The sequence below is a fragment of the Prinia subflava genome, chromosome 11 (genome assembly GCF_021018805.1).
Source record: "Prinia subflava isolate CZ2003 ecotype Zambia chromosome 11, Cam_Psub_1.2, whole genome shotgun sequence".
NCBI classification, from domain to species: domain Eukaryota; kingdom Metazoa; phylum Chordata; class Aves; order Passeriformes; family Cisticolidae; genus Prinia; species Prinia subflava.
In genome coordinates this window covers 15487087-15512677 of record NC_086257.1, presented here as the reverse complement: position 1 = coordinate 15512677, position 25591 = coordinate 15487087, and the positions used below count along the sequence as shown (strand labels likewise).

The following is a 25591-nucleotide window of genomic DNA, read 5'->3' as shown; positions in this document are numbered from 1 at the left end:
TTTTATATTGCCATATCGATGTACTTTCTTAAATATTTGTTGGAAAACAGGAGGAGTTTTCTGTCTTTGATTAAATATTTTCCTGTTAAGGTTTGGAAGCTGTGTCCCAGGGGGCTTATTCACATCCTGTACTTCAGCTGTGGGCTGATCTTCATGGGCACGGGGTTTGTTTCACAGTTGGCTGGCATGTGGAGATGAAGGACTGCTGGAGTCTCAGTTTCTAGCTCTTGTATGAGTTTGCAAGTGGAGTAAAGCTGGAAGCACTGCATTATCTTCATGTCACCCTATTGACTCCAGTGAATGTCACTGATCACAATTTTGTCGCTTCCTAGTCACCCTGTGTGTGCTAGTAATGCTGAGAAGGCATCTTGAGCCCAAAGGGGGCCCTCACTGAACTGCTCAGATCTTAGGATCAGGAGCTTGGTGCTGTCAGTGCAGGTGGCCTGGTGGATTTGTATGGGGCAGCTGCACAAAGCCCTCCCTGGGGGCTTGGGGTGTTGCTTTGAACACAGTGGAGAAACCTGACCCATTTCTCATCATCTTGACGTGTTCTTCATCGACACTGGTACCTGATGAAGGAAGCATTGCCTCTCAGACTCCACTGACACGTCATCTGTTGCCTGTTGTCTCGTAAATCTCCCTGTGAAGTTCTAAGTAAACACCCCTGGGTGGAATCAGCAGGTCATTTTTGTGGCATTTCTTGTCAACTAAACAATAATTCATTAAAAATTTAATGACTCTTTTGCTCTGGAGAGGAAAAAAAGAGAGCTGGCGCCTGCCTTTCAAGTTTGTGTCTTGTATTGTTTGGTGATTTTTGTTTTATTTTGGAGATCCTTTTATATTTTATTTTAAAGGAAATCAAGTTGATATACTAAAAAAAAAGCCATCTTATTACAAAAAGCTTGAGTGCTTCTGAGAACATTTAAAACAAGGATGACTAGAAATAACCTTTCCATCCTGAAGCGAACTTTGAGTGTATTCTCCCTTTGGCATTTCTAATGATAGACTTTCCATCTGGTCTTTGCTTAAAAGCTAAGATGCAGCTTGGGTTTTTTCCACATAAAACTGTACATACTCTAAAATTAATCCTCTTGATCATTTCACTTCAGGGAGAGGAGTGTAGAAACACTGGGAATATTTGCTTATTTTTAGCAACTCCAGTCCTCCTGAGAGCAGATTCCTTTTGTCCCAAATAAAGTAGATTCTGATTTGAGGGAACCCTGGATTTCCCTCCGCTTAAATTTGAGGAGATTATACCCTCTAGAGGAGATTTTTAATGAAAATTGAAGAGATTGTCAGTGGCTCTGGTGGGATCTGAATCAGTGGGGAGGGATTTGTGGTTAGTTTAGCTACCCTAGGCAATACTGTCATTTCTAACGCTGAGAATTCCCTGCTCCCAGTTTCCCATAGTGATTCCCCAAAGCTGAATGTACAAGAGGGAAATCCTAGCAAAATGAATGCTTCAGGGAAGAATTGGGGATCTCCTGAGAGCTACCACTGCAACCATTTAGCCTCATTTCAGCAGAACCTTTGGGGAAAGTACACAAACCAATCCTTTTGCTTAGCAAAGCATTCCAGCAAATGCCTAATGTGATACATGCTTTGTGAAGGCCCATGGGACATAACATTTAAGAATGCACTTGAACTTAAGAGTTTAACTGAGCCCCTGCTGCATGTAAGCACGTGTGTGCAGGAGGGGAATGTTTCTGTGGATCACATGTAGGAACATCAGACAGCAAACTTTTAATTTTTTTTATTATTTTTCTTCCCTGTAATGCTGATTGCCATTGAATGTGTTTGCTGTCTCTTTAGTGTTTTGTTTTGGGGTTTTTTTTTTTGTTTGGTTGGTTGGTTGAGGTTTTTTTCCTTTTCATCCTTCTATTCAATGAAATGCTACAAAAAGACATGTAGGTGGGAGATTACTGGTGAGCCATCCATTCCTCAAACGTTTTTCTGGTGGGAGCAGCCAAAAGTAAGTCTGTTAGCAAAGTCACATTTCTATCAGCACCGCATACGTGGCGTGCATAGAAAACAGGTTTTCTGAGCATCAAGAAGGCTGCAAAACAGCAGAGGTACTTTGGGGCTTTTGGCAGGTGGATACTCTGCTGAGGGTATTGGCATTTTTGCTGCAGGTTCTTCTGATGACCAACTTTATTAAAACAATGGGAGGGAGAAAGGATGTTACAGATAATGGAAGAGAACAATTCTGGCACACATAGCTTCCTCTTCATAAAGCTGTTTTTCCCTTGAGGCAATATATCTTGCGTCTTATGGGAAGGAAATCTTACAATATAAAAGGAAGTCTGAACTGCTTACCAGTGAATTTAGAAGCGTAGCAGTTGGATTCCTTTCATGAAGAGATAATATGGGGCCTGTTCCAGTATATTAGGGAAGCTTTTTTAAGATGCCTCTCCAAAAATAGGAGGACTCTGGGAATCACTTCTTTAAAATAATATTTGTGGGTGGCTTATGTTAATATTCCCGGAACCTTGGGGGATGTGTGCTCAGCATAACGGAGGTGTTCAGAGAGCCAAAGCAGCAGGAGTTTGGTATCTTTAGCCTGGGCTGCAGGGCAGGACAGGGCAGGGGAAGATGGCTTTGTGTTCCTGGGGATGCCTCTGACGTGGGCTGGAGTGGTCCGAGGGCTGTCCTCGCCTCGCTCTCCTGCAGCAGCTCCTGAGGGGCTGTTCTGCCTCCAAGAATAGCTGGCACATGGCAGTGCTCTAATTAGGCTTGTTTTCCTGCCGTGCCTCCTGCACTGGGAATGATGTGCCTGCTGCCAGCTCTGCTGCCCAGAGGATGCCCCTCTCCCGGCTTTGCTCCGCGGCTGCTGCTCCCTGTGGTGCATCACGGCAAAAAGCTGGGTCCACCCAAAGGTTTGCAGCTTTTTAGCCTCACCCCAGTGCTCTTCTGTCCTCCCATTCTCCACAGTTTAAGATTAAGTCATGGGGAGAGAGAGAGGGGGGAAGAAGGCAGAGTTGATTTTCTGTGAGTAGCACAGAAGGTGAAGTGCAGGTAACTTCAGTAGGCATAGCTAAGTGAGGGTATTTTATATAGACCTTGGCAAACTGAAAACAGTAAACAAACAAAAAAAGGGAAAAAGTGTCTAGAATCCTTCCAAAGAATTTCTGCAGAGTACATAATTGAAGGGGAGTTTTTGATAAAGGCTAAATTGTGTTTGGGCATGAAAAATTCATCAGGGAATTTAAACCATTTCCAAACCACATAAAACATTAAACATTTCAAGCTCAAGAGTAGCTTGAATGTGGCGTGCATCATCCCAAGCTTTAAGCAGTCATCTGATTTTTCTCTTGCAAATGTTAAATATATAGTAAATGAGAGCCAAAGTAGGTTTTATTTGCTTTCTCATGATGACTGTGGAGCCTTGAAAGGTTTTGCTGGCTGACCTGACACACACCTTTGTTTACCTCTCTGGGCTAGATGATTTTAGCTGCAACATTTTGAAAAATGAGGGGAGCAGATATCAATGCTGCAGTGACAGTGTCCCGTTCTGTGCTTGTAATCAGCTCTAGCCTTTGTCTTTTGTATGAGTGTGTCTCAAACTAGCCTTTTAAATCCAATGGAATTAAAGATTTTAATCAATCAAGTTGCTAATCGCCATGACATGATGGGATATGTATTGCCTGATAAGGATATGGAGTAAATCTCATAGTCTTGTGAAAGCAGAGAGTCCTATTGTTTAAAACGTCATCAACATCCACATTTAGGTTTTATCCAGATGTGTTACTGGATTTTAAAGCTAGGTCATGCCTGTATTTTTAAATCTAAAATTTGTCCTTTGTGTAGAAATATAAGTAGTGGCCAATTTCAGAACATTCTCAGGTGCTTTCTCAATTGCTTCTTGTTTTCAGGCCAGGTGCCTGAAAGTACCATGTTTTCTCTTTAAATAAAATAGTTACTTACTTGAGTGTCTTTCATCAGGGAAATCTGACTGTCATTGTTTAAATCCTCTAGGAATGAGCTTTGCTTTTGCATAAAGCAGTCACCTTGGATGACTGCGTGCAGCAAGTCATGCATTACAAAACTGCAGTGTGAGTTTTCAGAACCTGCTTCTCTTGGGTTTCATATAAACACCAAAGGAGGATCTTTCTGCTCTTCTCTTAGGAGAACACTCAGGCCATGACTCAAGTTTGTCTTACTATGCCAAAGATGGTCATAGAATAATGGTTTGGATTGGAAGGGATCTAAAGATCATCTAATTCTTCCTCCTCTGCCATAGGCAGAGGTACCTTCCACTACCCCTGGTTGCTCAAAGCCCCATCCAACTTAGCCTGGGGCAATTCCAGGGATGGGGAGTCTGCAGCCTCTCTGGGTAAGTTGTGCCAGTGCCTCACCACCTCACAGAAAAGATTTTTTTCCATGTATCAAATGCAAACATACTCTCAGTTTGAAGCCATTCCCCCTTGTCCTACCACTACATGCCCTTGTGAAAAGTCCCTCCCCAGCTTTCCTGTAGGGCCTCTTTAGGGATTGAAAGGTGTTCTTAGCTCCCCCTGGAGCCTTCCCCTCTCCAGGCTGAACAATTAAGCCTGTCTTCATAGGAAGATCTGCCAGCCCTCTGACCATCCTCTAAGAAAACTCTGCATCCTTGAATATCTGTGTGCACCCTTTCGAGGGCAGAGAATGTGCTTTCCTCTTGTAACCCTTTAAGACACCAAATATGCAAGCAGCACTACAACCTTCCCATTGCTTCACTTGGGACTGGAAAAAGGCAAAAGAGGCAAAACATTGTAGTCCACAGCTCCAGGGCACTGCTTAGGTATTGGGGGAGACGCTTCTGTCTTTGCTGTGATCCATGGGGAAGATAGAGATGTTGGCTAGAAAATTCTCAGAGCTGATAAGCAACTCTGAGTGACGTCGGCTTCATGATTCATCATAAAGCCTCAGCACACCAGGAATTTCTGTGCATTAAAATAATTTCCAAGCAATGAGCCTACCTGCTGTCTCTCTGGCTGTTTGCACTTGCTGGTAACGTCAACTTGGAAGTCATTCTTCTGCGTCATCTTCTGTCTGATGGAGGAAAAAAGGCCTCATCTTTCCAGCTCACTGAGGAGTTCTTGTTAGGTGGTGAGATGGACCATCACCTCTTCTGCTGTGCTGCTGATTGCTCTCTCCTTGCCCTGCAGTGCTCCAGGCACGTGCTTGTGGCAGCACGAGGAGATGTTTGAGACAGTGGATAACCACTGTCCATCACCACAGGCATCAGCAGCCCTCCAAGTGTGACAGAGGCTTTTGTCACCACAGAAGATTTATCCTCTTCTCTTTCTCCCTGAGCACACACTCAAACAGTATATCCATTTTAATTGTTTTCTGAGAGGTTATTAATATTAGAGTGGGGATTTAGAATGAAGATCAATCATTAATCTGAAAAGGATAGATTAGCACTCTCCGGTAGCAAAGCTGGAAAAGAAGTTAGAACAAAAGAAAATCAAGAGAGGTTCCCCACCTAGCCTAATTTAATTTTTTGTTTAGCTAAAATTGTCCAAGTAGCAGTTCTGAGGGAAAAACCAAACCTCAGACTGAAGATTTCCAAAGTCCAACCTAGAAATTGTAGCAATATGTTACTACAATTTGTTACCATTTTTTTTTTCCACAACATTTTATTTTAAGAATAAAATCTCTGGCTTTTCAAACAAAACCACAATCTTAGCAGAGGATTTTAATTTTCTTCCGCATTATTCCTTTTAACAACATCCACAAATATTTCAGTAATTTGTTTTCTGTCAGTTAAATAGAAAAGTTTTAATTCAGCCTGGGAGCAATCTCTTCACCAAATAGTTGACCCTGCTTTAGGTCTGGTGTGTTTCATGGCAAGGGCACCCTCCCAGTTGCTCTGGGCTAATGCCAGACCCTAAGACTTTTTTTTCTGGAAGGGAGGCACTGCATGCTGAGCAGAGTTACAGTAAAGCTGCTGCTTTGATTGACTGCTCTCTCAGAATGGTCAGAAGGTTAAAATGTGTGCCTGGGTAACTGCTGTGTCACATCCATTCCTGCTGGGAGTGCAAGGTGGGACCTACGTTCCCCCCAAAACCAGCACAAGTTCCATGCTGCCACTGTTTATCCCTGCTTGTGTTCTGAGGATAGGCAGTCTGCCTGAGTCACTCTGGGGAGTGAATTCTGCTGTCATCCGTGTCCTGAATGGGAATATGATTCTCATCTTTGGGAAGTCCTTTTTGTCCTGCTGTTATTCACCTCTTCCTTGCCCATTTTAAGGTGCTCCTGGTGGGAAATGCTTTCGCTCCTCTTGTTTTCCCCACTGCAGTGTTCTGGAGTGGGGAAAAGACAGAAGAACGGATGGCTCTTGGTAGGAGATTTTGTGGAATATGGAAAAATACATGTAGTTACATGTCTAAAAGGTCAGTTTAGCATGTTTTTTCCTAACCAGTTACTTTGTTGAATTATGCAAAAGTGTGTAAATTTTAAAGCATTTCTGCTCACAATGTGGCAGTAACTTCAAGTATAAGTGTGTGTAGTAACTTTAGTATGTTAGAAAATGGCCTTTGGTACGGAAAGCTTGTGTTTTAGGTTACAATTCATCTCCAAGAAGAGAAAGTCTGCATCATTTGTTTTCTCCTCTAGTTTCTCTGTTATCAAGAAGTACAGTAGAGAGGATATAGAGCACCTCCAGGTAGCACCTCCTACACAGGGAAAGATACAACCCTCCTCCTTTTTAATTTTCTTTTGATTTTAATCCCGATTTTGTTCCATATTCTAGCCAGATCACATGGGACATTTTTAGCAAAAGGAACCAAACCACCACCACTCCATATAAATATATATTGCTATCCATTTATATGTGGAGCTAGAATCATAGAATTGGTTAGGTTGGAAAAGATCTTCAAGATCATCAATTCCAGCCATTAACCTAACACTGCCAAATCCATCACTGAAATTTGGATACGGAGCATTGCTCTTTATTTTGAAAAAAAATATGATAAAGGTGAATTCTATGTATCTAACATTTAATTTTATCTTAAATTATCTTCAGGGATTAAGCATGTAATTTACTATTCAACTGTTACATCAATGAATTAGAAGGCAAATAATTTTATAGTAGAAAGAAAATCTAGATGCTTTATTGCTCCCCCGTAGCACTGACTAACTCCAGTGGAAGGAAGAAAGCCAGTGCTGTTTGTATTGGTGTAAACAGTGAACTGAGATACATTTGATGAAGACCCATTTTGCTTTCATCTCCCAAGTCTGGATGTTTGTAAGTGTGACATAGGGAGGGGTGGCAAAGAGGATGGGAGGACCCAGAGGATGAGTGACCCAGTTTGAAAACTAGTCCATGGGGATTTGTTTGAACAGCTCATCTGAGCATGGCACTTGCCTTTCCCACTTGGTGGTTTTGCTCCAGTATCTCAAATCAGGAGCAGAAGACTCAGTGAACACCTTGGAGGAAGGTTGACCCTCTCCTCCAGGAATGGTCTGCTTATGGCAGTGGGTTTTGTTCTCCCTCTCTTTTACATGCTGGGCAAAGAGAATGGATCCAGTCCTTCCAGATGTTCTGCAGCACAGGCCTCTGCTGACTCTGAGGCTCAAGCCAAGGCTGCAGAACACAGGTTTCCTCTGACTGCTCAGATTGCAACTCACCCCCAAAATGGGAAAACAATACAAAAACAGGCATAGACAAAGATAAATACAACACTGCTTAAAACTGTTGGTTGTGGCTTCCAAAACTTCAGGAAGTCCCTCGGCAGTGAAGAGCTCTGAGAAATGGATTTTTTTGTGTTCTGTGCAGTGTTTTGTATTTCATCACTAGGGACAGAGAGGGTTTGGTTGAAGATAAGATAGGTTGTGTCTTAAGGACATCATATCCCTGTCTGCTGCCTCAGGGGAGAAGGCTGACCAAATAAACAGACTCACTTTCACTGTGCTTTGCAACAGCAGCCAGGGAAAATGAGGTCCTAATCTAGTGGTGTAGCTCATTTTTTTCAACTCCTTCACAACAACCCTCTTTAGTAAATTAATGCATATGTCAACTCTTGTCAGAAGCTCTTAGCAATGAACAAATGAGTTCAACACCATAATCTAATAAACAGATAACCTGTTCCAGTTTGTTCTGAGTGAGGCAGTGTTTCCCTTGTTGAGTGGTTCATGGACCCTTCACTCTCGGAGAAGAAGAATGGTATGTGGGAATGCAGCCTGTTTCCTCTCCAGGACAGAATTTTCTCTTCTGACTTGGATGCCCTGATTTTTACTTGTTTACATGGAAATCTCTCCCTCTTAGCAGGATGTTTGCTGTCATTTAAAAAAATCATTCAGAACTACTTTTGTCCCCATTATTGCATCTGAGCAGCTGCAGCTGAAAGTGAGGTCTCATTGTACTAATTGCTGCACAAGTAAGATGAACTTCATGCTCACTTCTACAAATAAACACTGCAGAGAAGGCAAAGGAAAGCTTTTCATGCTGGTGGATAGAGACACATTGGGATTAAGTGACATCCCCAACATCCTAAAAGAAGTCTATGACAGGGAACAGTGCTTGGAGCTTTTTTAACGGTTCTTCTTCTGCCTTCTGTTTTAGCACAAATTGTTATTGAAGTTTTAAAGTTCCATGGACTGTTTCTTGCATCAGTTCAACTTTAGTCCTTCACTAAGCTTTAGTAAAGGACTGTTGTGTTTTCCATGAGTCATATCTATGGCAGAGAGGTTGGTATGGGCATCAGATGGAGTGCCCTGCCCCACAGTTGTATGGAAAAATAAGCTAAAGATCAAAATGCAGCCTTCTGTCCATGGCTTTGTGCTTTGTGTTGTAAGCCTGATATGTAGGAAGCTCAGCTGATGTGCATGTGGGAGGACAACCCAGCACAGGGTTGTCCCTGCCTGCCCCTCCCTGCCACCACTGGGGCTGCAGGACCTTTGGCTGGGATTTGCTAGGAAAGATAGTACTTGGTGTCTACAGCCACCAGCTGAATGGAAACGCAGTCTCATCAGAAAACCCCATTGTTGTCAAAACGAGGGGCAGCCACTGTGGTGAAGCAGCTGAGATTTTGCATAATTTGGGGAACTGAGCCCTTATCTCCTCCCCTCGTGCTAATTACTGCCTTTGGGGTGTTTTAAGATGAAGGCCAGTGAGTTCTGAGGGAACATCAGGGGTGAAGGGGATTTCCCACATTGGTGACCAGAGCTGGAGTGACAGGTCTCTGTACAGGACACTAAAGACAGTATCTGTTTGTACTAAATTAATTTGCTCATTAAAAGCTGCATCATTTGCAGTGAGCTTGACATGGTGTGCCAGTGCTGCTCCTTTTAACAGTCACAAACCTGTGCGTACAAACTTGCAAGGGGTCCAGCTCCAGTCCCACTGGCTATGCCTGAGTGGTGGTAAAACCCTGTTATCTCTTGAGAGGGAGTAAAAAATGGCTTTGAACTGCTGCCTCAGCTCAGACCTGAATGTGGAAGCAGCCGGCTCTGGATCTTCCCACTGGCACTCTCCCACGTGGCTCCTCTGTCCCCACCAGAGTCTCATCTGCTTCTCCTGAAAGCTTTAGTGCCTTGTTCTGGCTCTAGTAACACTGGAAGAAGTCCAGAGCGATTCCAGCAGAGCTATTTTGGATTTGCATTTGCAGGAGGAATTGTACCTAGAGGTTTTAAGTTAATCGCACGGTCATTTTTCCTCTGTATATTTAACCAGTGAGGTTAATTAACATTTCAAAGTTTCACTGGCTGCTTCTTCCATTATCTCAGCCAGCTGTGGTGAAAGGCAGTGTGGCTAGAGGGTGGTAGTCTGACTAGAGTTGTGTGGATATGAAAATTGCTGGGAATTGTTTCCAGTGAATCCCAGGGGTTTAAATAGTTGGATGGCAGGGTGAAGGTGGAGGTGAGGATGTGTGAGCTGCCCTGGTATACGTTTCCTATTGACTTTCCATGTAGTAAACAAAATTACCAGATGATTGTTGGCATGCGGTGGGTTTGGTTTGTGTTTTTTTAATTTAAAGAGAATATTTTAAGCAGGACTGCGATTCATAGTCCTGAACTGTAGGGGACTAATGTTCCTGTTCTCCAGCTGGGAGAAACTAATTCAACATCTTGTGTTGTAAACACTCACTCATTTTAACTGATTACACCTCCAATGTTCCTCAAATCACTAAAATTACTAATTGCTATTCCTTACACATCAGAGAGTGAATCCTGAATAATTAACCCCAAATAAAATTAGATGAATTGGCCCTTTTAATTAGAATCCCTGCTGCTGTTTGTTCTGAGCTTCCTTTTCTTACTGTTAAGAGACTTTTAGAATGATTAAAACTGTTTAAGACTTAAACAGCCAGTGACCTTTTAATACAATGTAAATCCATAAAGGCAATATTTCAGCTAGCAGGTGGTGAAGTAAATTTTCAGTGCAACTACCTGACAGACTCAGTATTCCTTTTTTAAATGCTGAGGATGAAATTAGCCAGTGTGCGGGTTTTTTTTCTTTCTCATGCTTATTAATACAGTAGCTGATTAGCACAAGTAGTTCAAATGGTAGGATTAGTGATTGGTAAGAGTGGTAATTTAAACAGTGCTTTGAGTTGTTGGAGGTGCTTTATTTTAGGAATCACAGGCCAATGTGGCATGCTTAGGTGGATTGTGGAGCTGGTGTGTCATCATGCAACAGTTTCCCCTGCATTGATGTGGTGTCAGTGACTCCTCACAACATGGTTGAGAACAAAACATGATTTTAATTGTGTGTTTTCCTTGCCTAGTGATGTGTGTTAAGTACAGATGCTACAGGAAAATGTTCACTTTGGGAAACTTCTCAAGAAGTGTATTCACACCTAGGAGGCACCAGGTCACATCTAGCTGAAGTTTTCTATAAAAATCCTGTGGTGTCACTTAGCAGTAGGAAGTTTCCCAGACCACGCAGTAATACTGTGATATTCTGCAGGCTCCTGCAATGGTCACTGTGGAATACAGGTTCATGGTATCCTCCATCAACAGGATTTTAGTCTAGTGCTCAATGAATTAGGATTTAGGTGTAAACTTAATTGTTTCAATGTTAAAAGCTTTGGCTTTCTGCAGTAGAAGGTAAATACTTGACCAAGCAGTGCCTCTATCTGCTCAGTACTTTGCCAAATGTAGTCTGTCTGGATCAGAATGGAAACACATCAGTGGGGGTTCTCTCCATCACTGTCCTTAGTCTAGTCTGAGCCAGGGCTGAACTGTGTTTCTCAGGTGATTCAAACTGATTCTGAACCAGCTTCAGAATCAGAAATTATTAAGATGACAATCAGAAAGGGTTATTTTTGCTTGGAAGGAGAAACTTGAAATCAGCATCTGATACGCAGTCCTCAGATGTCAGCCAGAGATCTGGGAAGACCAGTGTAAGCCCAGGTTTTTTGTTTAATAGGTTTCATGAGCTTATCCTTGTTTGTGAAAAAGATGGTGTTTTGCTTCTTCGTGTTTCTCTGTGGTTTTCTCCCAAAGAGTCTCTTTTACTGAACATGTGAGTCCTTCTTCAAGTCTAGAAGTTTCAAAGCCTCAATGTCTAAACAACTTTGTCTGTCAAGGGGGGAGGCAATTACTGTGCTACAATTCATTTGCTGGCTGGCAGATACGTCTCCTGAAAACAAAGACTTGAGACATGAGCCTGATCCAGCAAAAAATGAAGTGCACTTAAAATTTTAAAGGTTAGCCTGTAAGTGAGAATGGTGTTTGCTGCGTGAGACAGAATGTTTTTCTCAGCTCATTCTTGCACCCAGAAGGCATCAGGCAGCCAGTGGCAAAAATTCTGTGAGTTTCTATTCACCCTGACAGGTTTGTGCTGATGTAGCTATGTGTTAGGGCTTTGAACAATTTTATATTTGTATATTTGAAAGTGTAATAGTGAAATGTTTCAAGCTCCTTGGAAAGTGTAAGAGGGGAAATTTGGGGACGGAGAGGGGTAAAACCTTGCAAGTGCATCTACAGTGGCACAGATTTGATTGAAGCCAGAAGCCAGGCTGGGGCCTGGGAGGCATCACTATGGCTCTGCTATTGCTTCCCAACATAACCATGATGGACTCACCTGATTTCTGCCTGCTCACTTGTATTAACCAACTACAAGTGTTCTGTCACTCGGGGTGGGCAGTCCTGTCCCTGGTGGCTGCAGCGGGTGCTGCTGCGGTGCAGGAGCTGCACAGGTGCTGCAGGAGAGCTCAGAGCTGTGGTTTTGCGGCACGTTGTGCTGCTGTATCTGAAATAACCGGGCTGGGCATGTGTCTCACTGCACAGCCCCCTCGTAGGCTGACTCATGGCCTTCACAGCTGTACAGAGGGCGAGTGAGTAGCTGGTGCAACAAGGACTGTTTATTTTCTCTTCTTAAACATACGGTAATAGGGAGAGATTTCTCATTGTACGAGCTGAAGGCAGGCTGTGTCTTGGTGTGTTTCCTATTTCCAAACATACCTGGCCCAGGCTGCCTCCGTGGAGAGACTTGCCATTAGAGGGCAAGTCTCTGCACCTGCCCTGAAGTACTCTGGAGGTGCCTTGATACCTCTGTGTTGACAGAACTCTGTGCAGTCACCCTCATAACCTGAAATACATCCAAGTGTTCAGGCTGATGTCAGGTGAAAGTCAACCAAAATGCTGGTCTTGGTGCTGAACAAGACTCAATACTAATGAGCCTTGTGCCCATCTTATCCTTATTCACAGAGGGGCAGCTTGGTTCAGTCAGTGAGGAGAGGGTGAGTGCTCAGGGTGGGATGTGTCCTCCAGCAGCCCATGGTTAACTGGTAACCCCAGAGCCCCATTCTGCTGTGGCTGCTGGTGCATCTGTGCAGACCAGGGATGGTCCCTTGCCCAGATGGCTCCCACCTTGCTCTGTGACCCTGAAGAGGGTCAGCAGTGGGTGGCAGTGATATGCTCTGCCTGGACGTGGAGTTTCCTGCCTCCTCCCACAGCTTGCCCAGCTCTAAATAAGTGAAATCTGACTTGCAAAGCTCCGGGGGTGAGAGAAGGTCCCAAAGGTCCACTGTAGGAACACTGTGCTTAAAGGAAATGTAAGCTGGCTTTCAGGTTCTTTTCCTCTTTCGCTCCTTCAAACCTAGACCTGTTTCTTCCCCACATCATCTAGAATCATGTGCTGCTGAGGACACAGATTTTAGTCTCTGCGTGCTTCCCTCCCTGCCGGAGGGAGACTCCCAGCAATGCCAATAAAAATAATGCAGTGACAGCTTTCCCTTCTGCATCCCAGGGAATGCTCTCCCTGAGTGCAGTGGGAACAGCAGCGGGTCCTGTGGCTGTGTGTGGGAAAGAGGAAGGCGCAGTGGCAGAATAAATAACCAAAGCTGTGAAGGAGAAAGGTCCATCTGTTCGCAGAGGACCAGGAAAAGGCCAAACATCTGCAAGGTCCCCCCAGTTCATCAGGCATCTGCTCTCTGCTTCCCAGTCGAAAAACCTTCCCACTTGTGGGGAGAGTGGAGCTAGCAGCTTATCTAACACAGGATGGAGTCAGCAGAGCTGGGCTGGGATGTGGTAGAGGCAGCTGTCTCCTACTGCAAAGAAGTATTTTCTTCCAAACTCTAGGAGAGAGCTCTTTTTCTGTCCTTTGCTCCTTTTCTGAAAAACCTTGCCAATGTGGGTTTTTTTTTTGGGGGGTTGTTTTTTTTGTTGTTGTTTTTTTTCAGGAGGAGTGGGTCTTCCAAAGGGGCAAAAATGGTATTTTGTTTATGTTTGTTCTAGTGATCATTGTTAGATGCAGACTTCAGTTTATGCAGAAAACCTGCCCCTTTCACTGTCTCATCTCCTCCAGCACATTCTCTACCTTGATTTTCCTTAGGTGTTTTGAAGGGTTGTAATAAAGCAAGAGTGTCTGACTAATGTGCTGTGCAGGGAGATCAATCTTTGGCATTGCAGCCAGGACTAACTGAGAAACATCATCTGAACCATAATCTTGGGAAGTCTGTCCTCTGGAGTTGAATTTGTTTGTAAAATCATGTTGGCTGGTTGGAGGGTCATTTTCAGAGCAAAGGAGAAAAGTTTAAGAAGCACTCAAATATGCCAGCATTTTTTAGAACTAACCCCTTTGAAATTAATTTCAAAATCTCTCTACTTTTCTTTTTATTTCATATTGTATTTCACATGATTTGAAATAAAAGATTGTATTAATTATAGGGCAATGAGGAGGATACTGCAGATATTATTGGACATAAGTTTTTTAAAAATCAATCCTGAACTCTATAATAGCATGAACCAGTGGGTTTCATGGGATTTTATGTGTTGGAGCAACATGATTGTCTTAAATTAGTTTTCAGTGTGTTGTTTTTGAGCTGTCTTTGAGCATTTGTATTTATGATGATACTTTCTTAGGGATTCAGAAGGGTTTTTTTGAGTCCCATCCATGCTCATTTTGGGGAAAACGGGAAGAAATTTCTTTCCTGGTAAGTAACATCTCTGAAAGTCCTAGGAGAAATTCGTGTCATTCAGAGAGTGACTCGAAATAGAAGAGAAAAACTTTCAAGGGCTGCAGACCCATCTGCCTCCCATGGCAGAGAGCATCAAAGTGCTCTGCTGGCAGTGCTGCCCAGCTGGTGCCTATGCCTGCTCTGGGCTGAGCCTAGGGCTTTAAACCTGGGCACAGGTGGCCCAGAAGGCTGCAGGTCAAGGGGTTTGGCTCAGCACCTTCCTGAGTGGTTTGGAGCCTGCTCCTTGGCATTTAGGGGTGGTGCTGAGGGCCTCTGGCCTGAATGCAGTGTGATGCTGCATGGAGATCTGGAAGGTCAAGTAGGGAGCTCATATTTCCTTCCAAAAGCAATAGTTCCTATATATGTGAAATATCACATTTTTATTAATCTGAAACCTTCCATCCCAGATGCTGCACACACAAGAGCCAACAGCAAACAGCTCTACTTGCAGCATCAATCTTCATATGAAGAAAGAAAAACATACCAAAGTGGTCCAAATTGCAGGCAGCTGCCTTCCCTGGAGACAAATCCAGTGCTAATGGCAAATGCTCTTTTTCCACCATTAGGAGGTGCTTTCATCTCCTGCTGCCTGCAGCTTGTGCTGCTCTGTCCTTGTTTTCTTTCTCCTTTGTGGTCCCACATCCCCTGAAATTCTCAAGCAGAACTTCTCTCTGCTCCCACCTCCCATCTCTGTGCTAAGCTGTATGGCTTCACAGCCAGTATAGGCTGCTTTGTCTTTCCATCAGCACTTTTGGAATATTAACATGAGCAAGTTGAATTCCAGAAATTTTGTAGACAGCCCCCCTGTGAAAATCCAGAGTTAAGAGACGTGGATTCACGTGTGCTTGCACCTGGCCCATCCTGTGGCTGTTGTCACTGAGAAGACCCTGTGATCTTCCCAGCAGATCTTTACGTGAAGCTATAAAGTCCCCATAGGAAGAGGAAGATGCAAAGAGTATGGCTGCCTGGCAGCAGCAGGGAGGCAGGAGATGGGCTGGTCTAGATTCTGGGCCCCAGCTCCAGCCCTCTGTGTGTCTTCTGTAGCAGAGAATCTCTGATGCTGTCTTTATAGGGATCAAGAAGAGCTGACATAGTTTAGCACACGAGGGAAATCAATTGGATAGGATCCATTGCAAGGTTAGACATGGGGTGTTCATTAGTGCAAGTTTTGTGGTTGCCTGGGGCAGGTTTGAGATGCGACTTGGATCTGTGGAGCTGCTTTGCTGTGGAATCTAAGCACCCCTAAGCCATCTGCCACTGTTACTGGCTGCTTAACCATCCCCTGAAGCAGTGAGGGGTGAAGCTGAGCATTTCATAGTTAAGTAACGTGTTATGTCCTGTGCCACAAAACTGATGGGCAGAGCTGAAAGTATTGCAGAGTTCCTGCTGATCATCCATGTCATGATGTGGGGAAATGCTGCTGAGTCTAAATTCTCCCATTCTCTCTCCTAGGGGACTTTCTTCCTCCCCCGCCCCCTCCTGTGGATGACCTTGGGAATATCACATCATCACAAGGTGCCTTTCCCCCCCCACCCCCTCTGGATGATGCTACTTACAATGTACAGGTAAGAAGACAAAAAATTTGTCATTTGTGCAGAACCAATCCAGAAAATTGTGGGAATGAATGAATGATAATAAAACAAGGTGGCAAAGTTCTGGTTAAAAAACATGGGTCAGGAATAACCAAGTAAGCTTTAGCAAGCTGTATTTCCCAAGCAGGGAATATTTCCATTCAAAACTTGCTGGGCTATTAAAGGATTTTTCCCATCCGGCTTGAATTAGAAGACTAATTGCCTTCTGTCGTTGTGATGGTGGAAGGGAGGGAAACCTTCCCAGGATGAATTGTCTTCTGGAATGGCCACCTCCTTCCACGGACTGTGGAGTGACTTTAGGGCAGTAATCTGATCCTAAAAGTGCTTTGTTTAGATGCCTAAAACTAAGTGAAGCAAATAAGCCCTGGCCCAGGCTCCAGTGATGTAATTGAGACCCTTTTCACCCTCTTTTTTCTGGCTTGGATCTTCTAGATTGGCCACCTGGATGAATATGCAACTTCTAAGATGCATCAGGTGTTGATTGCATGTCCAAAGTGAACATGGGTAGACCTTGAACACCTCTGAAAGATATGAACACCTTTGTGGAGTTACTGCAGGTGTGCTTGCAGTGCCAGGTTTGCGTTTGCTCAGGCACATTCTGGAGAAATGCATTCAGACTTCCAGGACAAGGCAGTCAAGGTGATTAAGGAGTGAGGAGCTGATCTTCCCAGTGGAGACCAGAAGAGTTTTTCTTGTCAGCTGAGCAAAAGGAGGGCTGAGGATGGGTCTGGTTGCAAATCTGAAATATACTTAGGGAATAAGCCTGTATTTCAGCCTTGTGTGGGTGTTGTGGCAGGAACAGGAGAGGCTGAGTTGCCAGAAGTGCCTCCATGCTGGTGTGGAGAATTTTTTTAAGTACTGGGGCTCCAAAGATTTGGAAGAGCTTTCTGTGAGAAGTAGTAAGAACAAAGAGAGCATGGTCGAGGTTTGAGGCTGTTGAGAGTCATGTAACCATATATCCACAGACATGGGGCTGCCCTTGATGGCCCTGGAAGATCGTGGCAGTCCTGTATCCCTTGGTGGGTTTGAACATGAGATTAGGCCAGCAAGCATGCATTAAACAGGATTCAAAGGACCTGACTTAGTTCCTGATCCTTTCACCAACTCTACAGTAAATTTGTCTGCATTGTGCCTTGGGAAAAACAAAACATTCCCTTCCCTCATGGATTTACTGGGATTCTTGCCCATGCCAAGATGTTCAGATGCTGTGGCAAAGCCTCAGTCTTTCCTGCTATGGCCAAGTGCTGGAGCAGCCTTTGAGAAGGAAGGGGTTAACAGGGATTGTGTTCTCCCTTGCCAGGAAAGGCTGCAGCCATCAGGGACATTGCCAAGTGCAGAGCATGGCTTTTCCCAGCCTTGGGGGAATGAAGTAATTCCTGAGCAAGTGTTGTTCTGTCTTTTATCTCTCTGAGAAGAGTGGCCCCCATGGGAGCAGGGGAGCTTCCAGAACGCCCTGGGAAGCCATGGAGCAGCAGGCTCCTGGCAAAGGCATGCATGGGGCTGCACAGGAGCCTGGGCAGCAGGAACGGGTTGTGGTGCCTCACAGGATTCCTCAGGGTCAGGCTTACCCCTTCCCAGGTCACCCAAGGAAAGGACCTTGTGTGTTTGTTGAAAGGAGCTCCCTCCTGCTGTGGCTCCAAAAGTGTCCCTGAGTCACTCAGGGCTGTCACAGGAATGTGCCTGTGGTAGAACCACTCAGCAGGACAGCTCTTCCCTCTGAACTCATGGAATTGCTGTTTGTCACAGCCTTTCTCTCTGGCTTTGGGAAACTGGGACTGGAGCTGTGTCAATGTTGGGCTTCAGCAAGAGGTTGGTGAGAGCGGGATTCCTTTGCATGGTATCCTGCTCAGAGGAAGGTGAGCCTACCAGTTGTACTTGAGCAATCCTGTCTGTCACTACCCCAAAATGTGCTTTTATGCAGCAAACACAGCTCCCTGCCTTTCATCTGTGCTCCTTGGTCGCCTATTCCCTCCCCTTTTCCCTTCCATTTTCTGTAGGAGATGGAGCAGGCAAATGTCAGGGCTAAAGTCAGGAGCCAGAAGGGTTTTGTGTTGCAAGATCAGCTCCTTATCTTTAAGGAGCAGCAAAAGTCATGCTGAAGCAAGATGTAAAGCCCAAGAGAGGAGGAAAAGGGCAGGTGGTGCTGGAGAATGCTGCCCAATGCCTTTGTGCAGTAAACACAGTAATTTTCTCAACTCTGGACAGGTGTTCTTGTGCTAAAGGTGCAGAACTAATGGTGACTGTGTTCCGTCTGTGTTCCATGTGAAGACGTTTGTCTGAAATCAGAGATCTCATGAACATGTGTTGTATTTGGCTCCAAGAGGCTGATTTTGCTCTCCAGTGCCAGACCATTTGATTTCCATGCCTCAGTTTCCCCGTTGCTAAACGTAAGTGCTGGAGCAGCAGACCCAGTTCCTGAGCATTGACCAGACCTGAGGCTGCTGTCTGGGATGGTTTGGCCCCTGTGGACCTGGTGAGAGCCCTCCACATCTACTCCAGAGTTTGAAATTCATCTGTTCCATCAAATCACATATTTTACATCAGAAATTTCTCTCTGGACAGCGCAGTGCTAATGACAGCTTATGAAGTGTGTGTGCTGTGGGGCACCAGGTAAAGCTTTTTATACTAGGTGTTAAGTTGATGAGGACAGCAGGATAAATGTTTTGTTTATTAGCAGTTTGTGTGTTACTGTTACCAGCGGGCTGAAAGCTTATTTCAGTTAAAGCTGCAGCTTAAGAGCAGCAGTTAAAATAATAATACCCAGTTTTCATAGACCTGTTTATCTCTGGATCTCTATTTGGACAGTGGAACTGGCCACTTAGGATCAGGTCCAAAAAGGTACTTTAGTATCTGACTTATGCTCTGATGGAAATTAGAGGAGGGCTGGGTCATGAAATACCTTTGTGATAGATCTGGCATTTTCTTGTAAGTTCTGTGTTCCCATCTACATCTGTCATATTCGGATTCACAGCAGGGCTGTGGGGAGAAAAGGGGAAGGAAATTTAAACTCTTTTCTTATTAACTGGAATGAAAGGAAAGAAAAGGCAATATTTATTTTTAAAAGAGTGTGTTTGGGCTGGGGGAGAGTTGTGTTGGGAAGTTCCCCTTTGGCTGCAGCCGGGGAAGGCAAGGACTTGTTCCCAGAATGGTGGTGAGGGCGTGGCGATGGCATGTTTGACAAATAAGGACATGAGCAAAGAGCCTTTTGCCACGTTGGCCTGGGCTCAGTTTAAAAGAGAAAGAGAAAAAAAATTCTGGACGGGAAGAAAAATGAAATCACTGTTTGTCAAAGGGAAATAGATAGATCTGGGAGGGAGGGAGGCATATTTTTATTATGTTTTTGCCTTCTAGTTTCAAAACAGGCATCTGCCCAGGCCAGGGAATGCAAAAGTAAAAAACTCTCATCAGCCACCTCTCAAGTACCCTGTTTGCTCACAGGCAGGGACCCTCACTCGTGGCTCTGGCAATTTCTTCCTTCTTCCCAGGCAGGGCTGTGCAGGGATGAGAACTGCACAGCTGTGTGAAAAGCCAGTCACTGTCCATGCCCCATCCTCATGAAGGCTGTCTCAGGAGTCATGGGTTCTACTGGCTTTGAAATGACCAGTTCTCTTTGAAGGGCAGGGTCAGCGCCCAGCATTTCGTGTTGGGGCAGGATCAGGGTGGCTCAAGACAGATGTGACCTGCTTGCCAAGGGCCACCTTGGGAAAACATCCATTTACACATCTCTACTAACTCCCTGCGTGTGCTGCATCTGCAGATGGGTCTGATTTTCTTTTGGGATCTGAGGTGCTACCACAGCATGGGAAGGAGAGGATTATGTTGGCACCTCTTTCCCAGCAAGCCCAGCTGTTATCAGTGTGTTTTTTATTGACAGGCCACAAAACACTTCACAAAAGATATACCACTCTCTTCCTGATAAGAGAGCTGGAGCAGGGGTCACCAGGCTGACCAGCAGCAGGCTAAAAATAAGACCAAGATCTCCTGTCTGCCTGCTACATCCCAGAGCCTCACTACTGTAATAACTGCAAATTAATTACTAAACACTATCAGTTCCTGAACATAGGAACAATTTGGAATATATCAAAGTGGATGTCAAGAAGTGGCTTTAGGTTGGGGGTTAAAGTGAAGAAATATTCGGACTTTGAGTAGTTGCATGAAGTGCAATATAAGGAATTTTAATATACCAGTTTTTGTTATAACCATCTATGCTTGGAGGGACTGCAGCTACATGGGCAGGGAACTATTACCACGTTCAGACCCTGTGAACTCACTGGTCGTATTGTCCCATTGTGATGTGCAGAAGATCAGCCAAAGGGCCCGAGTTCCTATTGCCAAGGAAAAGGAATTTTGGGAGGAGAAAAGCTGGAGCGCATTCTGGAGGCGTGTGCGCCTTCCTCTGCGAGGCTGTTCCGAGGAGACCTGTCTCACTTCTCCCTAGGGCCTGTGCCTGGGAGAAGGTGGGAATGTGTTGATAGATGCGGGAAGCAAGAGCCTCGTCCTTGCTAGGGAAGAGGCTGCCGGGTGTTTCACTGACTCCGCTCCCTGCGAGCGGCAGCGTCGGTGCCCCTGTGGCCCTGATTCACCAGCTGAAGGAACAGCCAGGACACAGGAATTGAATCTGGTGGTTGTTTTGTTTTGTTTTAAATTTTATTTGTTAATTTTGGGTGCACATCTTGGCAAATAGCTGGGGAGGAAAGAGCATGAGTTTTGCCAGTGGGAGTTGCTGCCTTAAATAGCTCATCTCCTGTTCAGAGGCTGGGCTCTGCCTGCTGGTGCTGGGCTTGCTTTAAATCACCTGCCTTTTAATGTCTGGAGAAGCTGAAAAGGCCAAAGAGAGCAGAACATGTGTTCAGCCTCCCTCTAGTGCTAGATTTTGTTAATCATCAGGATTATTGGCCTGTTGTAGGTGCTCACTGGCAAGCAATGTTGGTACCACAGGGCAGCTCTCTCTGCTAGCGAGAGAGACTCCAGGAGGGATCAGTAACTCCCAGAAACTCTGTAAATAAAGCCACAGTCTGTGTGCATTGCTTATCATTCAAGATCCAGCTTTTGCAGATTTCTGTGACTTCTAACCTGATTTATTAAAATCCGTGTGATAAACATCTGACTTTTATCTAAATTGAAGTTGTGTCCAACAGTATAAATAAATTACCTGGTAATGTTAACCCTCTTACTCAAACCTTGGCTTTGCAGGAATGCTTTTAATCTGTTCCCTTCCTACCTTCCTTGTGTGTTTGAGAAACAGGAATGTGCTATACTCTAAGTTAGACTTAAACAAATAGCATGTACGTTCTCTGAATGTTGCAGTGCTTACTGGTCTCTATAGGGCAATATGTGTTTGCTCTATAATAGGGATTTCTAGTCTCTAGGGTGAGAAAAATCAGTAATATAACATCTGTATATATTGATGAATATTGGGATACATGAGAAATAAAATGCACTCATTTCTTATGCATGTGTGTATATATATATATTTACACCTTATAGATAGATATACGTACGAGAAATGAGTAATGAGTGGGGATATAGAGCAGACCTTCACATTATTGGGAGCAAGCATGCACATTTTATCCCTGCAGCTTTTTCATCCCCTTTTGTGGATAGCATGACCAGTAGATCCAGGATCACAAGAGAAAAGGAACACTGAGCACTTTTTTCAGGCAGCTCTTGATGCATCCCATCTTATACGCGTATTTCTTTTACAATGCCAAACCACATTCTGTTTTAAATCTTTAATGAACCTCTGTTCCCATCCATGTAACTTTCCAATCCTTACTCTCTTCAGAATAGACAAAGATGCTTATTATAAACCACAAATTTTCCTGAAAGGGTAAACTGGAAAAGTTTTAATTGTGCAGTGTAAGCCTGTCATTCATCTCCCTGCCTGGCTATTAATATCTTGGCAATGTTACAATGCACCACAGCCTTTATTAGCTGAACCTCTCGGCAAGGACTACAAAGTAAGCAAGGACCCAAACAGTTAACTGTGCTCGTTATTTTCATCATGCTTATTATTGTGTTATTTAATGTATTTGTTATGTTGTTGTTTAATACAGTCACCCAGCACACAGGATGAGCCAGGACCTGCACACTTGTGCCTTCTTTGGGAGGAGAGCTGTGCAGCTGAGGCTGGGAGATGCTTTCAGAGATGAAACAGGGCAGCTTTTGATAATCTGCCATACAGCAGGTGATGAGGTGCAGGAACAGAAGAAAGCAAAAGGTCACGTGTAAATATGGATATGGGACCTACTAACAAGTTGCAAGAGGAAACAGAAAGGTCAGAAATGTTGCTGCTTATGATGGTCAGAGCTGATCAAGGTAAATCCCAGGTTAAGACACAGCACATGTGCCAGCTGGGGTCCAAACTGTGCTCCCCCAGTGCTGTGCCCAAGGCCACAAACCCTGGTGGGCATCTTCTTGGTGCTGTGGACACATCTCTCGGGGACACTGTCACACTGCAAATGAAGGAGTCAGCCACAGCTGGCACCTGCAGAGAGTTTATAACCTGGATTATACCCATGGATAATAGAGACATGAATGTGGAAAGTAATAGTGGAGCCATGGAGAGCGTGCAGAAAAAAGCAGACAATTTTATTCTGTCAGAGCTTGGCTGGTGACACACAAAAAGCAAGCAAATACATCATTGTATCTAAGGTAGAAATATTTAAGGGAAAACAAAAAGAAAATGAAGATGTGGGAATTCTGCTATCATCTCCTAAAGCAGATGAGCTGTGTGATGGGACAGGGTGAGATAACATGACCAGAAGTTTCCATTCTTCTCAAATCTGAGTGCTGTTCAAGTCTGCAGTTGGATTAGCAGGTCCTAGGAAAAATCTCTTGCAAGATGGGTCACTCCTGTCTCAGATCTGTGTAGCCTGTGCTGCGTTAGGGAACTATAATGCAGCAGCAAGACTGAAACAGACTGCCAGTAACAAGAAGGAATGCTAAAAACTACAGCAGACAAATTATTATGCCTCTTCTGTGAAGCTGGCTGGGATTGGAAGATGTGGTTTAGAAAGTCAAAGTCTTTCCATGCATTTGGGCATGGTGGTATTCTGAAACGTGACAGAGCAGAGTCAGATTCCCACCTTGGGTTTGGTGCCTTAAGTGCTACGATGCTGTGCAGTGCAGAAAAGAGCTCTGGCCAAACAAGATAAAAGTAAATAGAACTCTACTGATTGGGAAATTCAGTTGTGGCCTAAATTCAGTTTTAGAGCCCTGGAGTTTTTCAAAGTGTAGGGCAAACTTCATCCTATTTTTGATGAAAATTTTGTCTGGCAGCAATGAGAGATGGATATGGAGAAGTTGTGAGAGCATCTAATTTCCAAGAATGGAAGTGGCTGAAATGCAGGTTCCTGTCTCTGTTTTTCAGTTTCCATCGCTGGTGAAAAACAGCTTCAGCTGCCATGAAGGGTGGTTTTGTTGTTAGAAAATGTTGCCTCTGTGAGGAGTGTGTGGCACAGTGACTGAGCAAGCTGGAAGATGGTAGAAATACCAGAGCTGAGGGAATTTGTTCCAGACATGATTTTAAGTGTCTGCTACCGTAAAACTCCATCTTTGAAGGACCATTCTCCACAATTGTATTTTTCAGTTTGATTTGCTGATTAAAATGCAGGATGTTGATTAGCTTTAACACACAACAGGTAAGGAAGAGCATCTGGAAAGCATCATGTGATGGTTTTAGTATTGCTTTTAATGGTGAGAGAAGTAAAATACAAATGTTTGGAAAAGCCGTAGCAATTCCCAAGTGTTGCTGAAGCCAGCAAGCGACAAAGGTGCTTTACAAACTCCTTTCACTCGATAATCCTGAGGCACAGATCCAGCTTTCTGTGTGATTCAGGTCCTTTTTCTTCAGCTGAGGTTCCCATCTTAGGAGATGTGTAGAATGTAAAGTGTCCGAACAAGGCAGTTGTTGTTAAAAAAGAAATAAAAACCCATGGTCAGCCAGCCAAATCCAATACCAGACACACATCTGGCAGCCTTGAAGGGAATGTAGAACTGGGCCTAATGGTTTGGAAAATGAGATTGCAAATTTCTTGAAGGCAAGAACCTTCTTCAGTGAATCACACTGTGGGGTTTGCCCAGCTGAGGCCTGCCTGCCCCGTGAACTGCAGCCACTGACTACCCCAAAAATGTGTAGACTGAGGCAGAGTCCAGGTTTTCCTCTTCACAGCTTTGAGACATACAGTAGATTTTTAATATGATTCATTTCCTCAGAAGCCAAACCCAAACCATTGACTTTCATGTAGTTTTATACATCCATTTTGCTGACATTTTGCCAGGTTCATTGGGAATCCTTGCAAACATTCTGGCATTCACCCCTTTCTATTACAGCAAAACAAGCAAACAAACTCAGGAATATGTTATATGTTTAATTTCTGGACCTAGTGCTTACTGTGAAAATTGACCAGCCAGTTTTAATTTTGCTTTTTTCCTCATTGGTGATTTCCTAATAGCTTCACAGCCCATGCCCAGGAATGCTTTCTCAAATTCAGAGAAGCTTGGCTGTGTGTTTAAACTTCATTAAAGTTCATAGAGCTTAAGCACACGTGTAAAATTAAGCATATGCTTATGTTTTACACAGTCTTTTTGCAGGTGACACAAACAGCTGCATATGGGTTTCCAATATGTGATTAAATTCCAAAAGGATTCTTTTAAAACAGTTTTAGTCAACCTTAATTTTCTGAAATTGGTAGCTTTAACAAAACCTATCTTTTTTGATTTAAATTGCCTGAGACGTGCGCCTTTTAAAAAGCTCTTTATTTAACTGTCACAATATGCAGTCTTGTGTGGGATAGAGTTTGTTCATGTAAATTTAATTTCCAGTTAAAGTGGTGCAAACACACAGTGATGTCAATAGATCTTTATGGACTGGCAGAGCTGTTTCTTTCTCACCTCTGTCGAGGTGGGGGCCAGGCAGAGCCATTAAATTGTCAGCTGTGCCCTTCTGCCTGCTGCAGATCATAAAGCTTTGCCTGGTCACCCGGGGAGACCAAAGGCATCCAGCCTTCATCCACAGACATCAAGAGGTGGAGAAATCTTGGAAGTTTGTTTTAACATTTAATTGCCTGCAGTATTACACTGCACTCTGACTATCTCTGTTATTTCTAACTGGAATTTCCCTGGCTTTGGCTTCCCAACTGCTGTGTGTTTTTCTGTTTTGCTAGATTGGACAGTCGTGTGGTATCTGGCATTTTCATTCTGTGAAACTGTTTAGATATTGCTGTCAAGCTACTCAATTTTCTTCATAGGTGAAACCAAGTGAGTTCTCTATGTGTCTCCTTTTCAGCTGTTTTCTGCGTTTTGGGGGCGTCTCAAGGTCTGAAACTGCTGCCTCCCATACTGGACACAATATGGCAGTGCCAGACTCACCACAAGTGTTGAAAGAAGTAAAATCACCTTCAGCTCTGCACTTTCCTTGTGCCTGGCAGGAGGTGGTGTTTGGTGTGGTTTTCCCCTCTGGGATATAAATGCCAGTGGTGGGGCTGGGTGTGACAGATTGCCTCGTGCACAGGCGTGTGTAATTCATGGCTTGTCAGACACATCCCGTGCTGAAGGAGGAATCCACCTCCTACCTCTTTTCTTATGCCAGAAAAGGAAAATGAAGAT

At 44.1% G+C, this 25591-nt stretch overlaps 1 protein-coding gene across 5 annotated transcripts in view; it reads left to right on the top strand.

Annotated features, from left to right (window-relative positions):
- The window catches only part of LPP (LIM domain containing preferred translocation partner in lipoma), a 331696-nt gene that overhangs the window by 131381 nt on the left and 174724 nt on the right, over positions 1–25591 (top strand). For all 5 annotated transcript variants that reach the window (XM_063408794.1, XM_063408791.1, XM_063408795.1 and 2 more), the window contains one exon: positions 15843–15955. In XM_063408794.1, coding sequence (XP_063264864.1) covers positions 15843–15955 — 113 coding nt within the window. The remainder of the gene's footprint in view (positions 1–15842; positions 15956–25591) is intronic.